General features: G+C 22.3%; 1 protein-coding gene across 1 annotated transcript; it reads right to left on the reverse strand.

Moving 5' to 3' along the window:
• Window positions 1-1,349: 1,349 nt before the first annotated feature.
• PGO_090000 (tryptophan-rich antigen) lies at window positions 1,350-2,384 on the reverse strand (the record flags this gene model as incomplete). The annotated part of the gene is made up of 2 exons (XM_028687592.1): window positions 1,350-2,189; window positions 2,304-2,384. The coding sequence occupies 2 exons, from the start codon at window positions 2,382-2,384 to the stop codon at window positions 1,350-1,352; spliced, it is 921 nt and encodes a 306-aa protein (XP_028543393.1).
• Between the last annotated feature and the right edge of the window lie 3,082 nt (window positions 2,385-5,466).

Raw genomic sequence — 5,466 nt, forward strand, 5'->3', positions numbered from 1 at the left:
TTCAAGTATAAACAGGCATAGGGAGAAATTTCACAGTTTGACAATTCAACCTAATATATAATAATTATTTGATTTTTAATGTTTATGTTACTGATTAATCCCTAAAAATTATTAATGTAACAAGCTTGTTTTTCATTGACCTCAATTAATTTAAATAAATAAAGAATAAATAAAATAATTACCAACATGTTTACAGATATCTAGATTCATTATTATCATTTTTATATAAAAAAAATTTTTAAAGGTATAATAAAAAAACATGAACCATGTTAATTTTTTTTTTTTTTTTTAATATTCATACAATGAGAAAATAAAAATTTTATTCAAAAAAATTACTTAAATTCAGAAAAAGTTAAAATGAATACAAAGAATACCTTGATGTTCTTATTGTATTCTACAAGGAAATGAAAAATATAATTGCAGTTGAGACCTTAATGTAAGACAAAAATTAATAAAAAAAAATGTAAGTAAAAAACTTAGTTCACTATAACAATGACCATTCATAAAAATATTATAAGTTCAATGAGTATGAAATAAGAATTTGATTTTATCCTAGTTTAGTGTCATATTGTCAAGGATATTTTTTATATTATGATAAATTTGGGCCGATAAATACAAATTGACAAAAAAAATAACGCTGATAAACCAATAATATAATTGTAGATTTATGCACATTGGCACAATTTCAACGTGGCTCATATTGAAAAAGAAGTTTGGTACCTTTTTCAGGACCTTATATAGTTATAATATTATCCTAATTTTAATGAGAACAATAGCTAAATATTATGTAATATAAAATGCAAATTTAACAAATGAAAGTTTCACATTGACATAGAAAATCTTAGCTATAGAACATTATAATGATCAGTTTTAGTAACTGAACAAACAAAAAATAAAGAACAGCGTTCAAGTACAGCTAAGATAAATGGTATATGATTTTTACATAAACCTAGTAAGGATTTTACGATAATACACTAAAAAATATTTTTTCAAAAAGAATTTGCAACATTCAAATATAAAAAAGATAAACAGAATAAGATTTATAGTACGCTGGACGAAATTCATACATATATATATTCTATTCAATATATTGAAAATAATATTCTCATATTAATTCATAACTGAGACAAATATTTATACATATATATGCGCATATCAAATACTATATTCTGAAATAATTTAGGTTCTTATATACCAAAAAGATTACATATTGTGAATAAAATAATAATGGTTAAAAAGCTTGTTCATTTATATATTTCTTATTCTTTAGAAAATGTATAAAATGCAATGTCGTAATTGAGTCATAATGTAAGAATTATTTTCCTTTAATCAGGTATAAGATTTATTTATCATTTTTTCTTCTGGACAGTTTTTTTTTGCGCTGGTTTTTTTTGTTCAGATTTAGACAAAATATGTTTTTTTCTCTCTTCTGTCCATGTTTTCCATTGTTCATTAGCTATCCACTGTTTACTGTACTCTTTTAACCACAACTTATACATATCATATTTTCTCTTTTTCCATCCTTTCCAAATAGGGAAATTTGTTTCTGCATGTCTCAGATTATCTACCCATTCTTTATGTTCAAGTTTTGTTCTTTCCATCCAACATTTCCATTGATATGCTTTTACATTATAGTATGGATCAATCATTGAACCGAAATTTTCCCATTTTTTGCAATGATAATTTTCTTCGAGTTTCCATGGTTGATTACACCATTTATTTAAATAAACATTATGCCATTTTTGCAACACTTTCTTTACTTCAGTCTGGTGCTCCTTTCCATATTTAGTCATAAATTTATGAAAATCTTGTTTTAAGCAAACCAGTCCTGTTTCTTTAAACCAGGCAATCCAACGTATTACACCCCATTTTAATGCTTCTGGATACAGGGTACATTTATACTCTTTATTCATGTCATCATTATAATGCAACCATTTATTTTCAGTTTCTCTCATAAAATTGTCCCAACCAATTTCCACATTCTTAATAAATTTAACCTCTACATTATTTAATTCTTTTTGAATTTTGATTTTATGTTTATCAAACCAAACTTTCCATTTTTTTTTTTTCTCCTTATTTTTTTTGTTAATTTCGTCAAAATAACATCTTAGATGCGATTGTGCATTATTTTTTCCTATACCATGAGGGTTCCAATAATTGTCCTCATATTTGAATTTTTTCATCCATTTCTAAGCAAAAATTAGAAAAATATATATACTTGACTTATGAGTATATAAACTTTATGACTAATTAAATTATATAAACAATGGAATATATTATTATGATATTGAATGCTTATTTACAGGATTACCAGAACATCGCTGGTTCAACGAAACTTCAATTAAAACAATAAAAAATAACGGTGAAAGTATTTTTGCGTTCATTTTTAACAAAACTTATTTTTATTTAACGCAGTTGTGTTTCTAATGAAATTACGTTTTCATATAAAACCGCATACATTTTAATTTGATATTTTAATTCAAAATTAGTTCTTTGAAAAAAGGAAAATGGCAAAACATAATAAATTTGTGTAAAAGTTATTGGAATAGAAAACCTAATAAATAATGAAAACGAAATTATGGGAAATAAACATGATTATTTTTTTAAACTTAACAATTTTTATTTTTTATTTTTATTTTTTGGAAAGAATATAAAATAAATATATCTTAGATATAATTATTAATTCTAAAGATTGAGAACTATATATAAAATTTTAATGATTTTTTAAAAAATGATTTTATTAATGTTTTCATGCAAATACTTCGGCGTTTATAGGTACATGCATTTATTTTATATATTAAAATACAATCTTTTTTTAAAGAGAACCATGTATATTTTTCAATTAGTTTACAATTTTTTAAAGCTTATATTATTATTTTCGAACACGATTAAAAAACTTTATAATTAAATAAAGAATGTGAACGAATTTAAAAAATTAGTGATGTCATCGACATGAATTTAACATTTGTAAATATCTAGATTATTTATTTTATTTTTTTTTCATATATAATTTTGGTTTTTTGTTAGTACAAAATTATTGTACTGTTTATTAGTATCTACATTAACGTAATAAAAACAGCGTTTATGGGTAATAAAAAATATATAAAGTATTTTACATTTCTACAGATTCCTTTAATATTTTATTAGTCAATTAGAGCTAATAATTAATAAAAAATAGTTTATTGCAAGGTCTAATAAAAAAAAAAAAAAGAAGGGAAACAAGTTTTAGCATTTAAGGCATTATATTAATTTTTATATCCAAAATTTCTTACACTTTTTTTTTGCCCTCTTTATTTTATATATTTTTTTTATTATATTTTTCTCAAGTGTTTTTATGAATTGTTTACAGTTCGTCATTTATTCACTAATTTCAAAAATATGTTTTTTAGTTAGGATTTTTCTTCGTTATTTCGTGAATTTTAGTTTAATTTTTTTTTTTTTTAATTCATTCTGCATTCTATAATATATATTATGTGTCCTTTTATATTTTCCTATAGTTTTTTTTTTTTTTTACGTTTCACGTTTTAGGGATTATCCTTTAGTAATCAAAATTTAATGTTTAGCATTTTCGTTTTGAGTTTGATTTTATAAAATTTTGAGTTCAACACTAAGTCTTTTTAGTGCTCATTTTTTAAGATATAGGACTTTGGACTAAAGTTTCATAGCTTTAGGTTTCAGGTTTTAGTGTTTGCCATTTTGTATTCAAGGTTTTGGGTTAAGCATTCTTATTTTATGTTTCATTATATAGGATTTAGAATTTAATACCTTGTTTTTAATGTTCGTTTTTAAAAAATTTAGGGCTTTTTATTAAGAGGTATTTGTTCGTGTTTCATCTTACGGACTTTATTGTTTTTGTTTTACTACACACACTTTATTGTTCATGTTTTACCACACAGACTTTATTGTTTAGCTTTATCTTTTACATTGTTGTTATACCATATCTATAATTTAATGAATAATTTTATAATTATTGTATATTATTATAATATTAATAACGTTATGATATATTATATTGATATTATTATTTTCATTATTATTCTTGGTTCACATAAATGTAAAATACATGTTAATGCTCTATTTTATTGGTTATATAAATAGCTATATATTACTTTCCATAGTATTTCGGTTTTAATTGTGTGTTTTGTAGTTTATTTATATATACGAATCAATATATATAATTATTATGCTTTAGACTGAATAAAATGTAAAAGGATATTAGTAGAGGCATTATTTTTATTATGTACTGTGTATTTAATATTTTTTATAATTTTCAGCGTATAATAATTTACAATATAAAATAATGTTAGTGTATAACATTATATTTATTGAATACTTTATTATAATATTATCTTAATATATTCTTCATTTACTTAAACATTTTTTAAACGATTATTAGCGAATGTGGCTCTTTATATAATTTGACATTTGTTTTCTTATTACCAAGGAGTATTTTACTTATATAATATATAATGTTTTAAATATAGTTCTATGTTACCTATTTGTTTTATCTTTTACTATGTACATCTTGTGTTGTAAAAATTTACTGTGAATTATATATAAGGTTAAACTAAAATATATAATGATATAATTTTAAATAAAAATAATTAGTAATAAAAATAATTGATAGCATTGCAATCAGCACATTTTAATTTTTACAACACTGTAAATTTTTTTACACTAAACTATACCTGTCTTAATATGTTCGTATGAACTATAACAATTTACGTGATGTGGTTATAAATGTCTCACCTTTTACAAAATTCTTGTAATTTGTTACACTGTGTATATTCGATGATAACATCCATTCTGTATAACAATTATTTATTCATATCTATTTTTAATAAACCTTAATTTGATAAATAGTGGATTCTTCAAAACGATGGGTCATCATACTGTTGATATATTAATATATATTTAGAATATCATTAGTATGCAATTTGTGCTGAACCAATATAATTGTATAATACATTCATCTTAAAACAGTTGCATATTGTCTATATGTATACATAATGTGAAAAATTACAGAGTTCAAAAAAATATAATCCAAATTATAAGGTCAACATATATATGTCAAGTCAACACAATAATGAAATAGCAAATGCACCTAAATCATGCATGAGTATATCCATGTAAATAAATTCAAAAAATAATTTTTTTATATGTACAATAATTTATAAAAAATGTACATATGCGATAAAATAATCTTTTACTCTGGAATAAAACATTCAATAATCATAGCAAATTGCATCACATTAAGGAAGAAAAGCACATTTCCCAAAAAGCTTACTTCATTCCCATATTTAGAATTATGTTTACTATATTAGGCTTACATTTTATTAATATTTCTATAGGGTCTTAAAATGTTATAGGCCATTTTTTGAGAAATTCAAATTTCTTTATTTTTCATTAGTAATTTCTCTGTTATCGGCATTCTTATTTATTTATACTTACAAAAAAATAGTAAGT

This window comes from Plasmodium gonderi (genome assembly GCF_002157705.1).
Source record: "Plasmodium gonderi DNA, contig: Chr09, whole genome shotgun sequence".
Lineage (NCBI taxonomy): Eukaryota > Apicomplexa > Aconoidasida > Haemosporida > Plasmodiidae > Plasmodium > Plasmodium gonderi.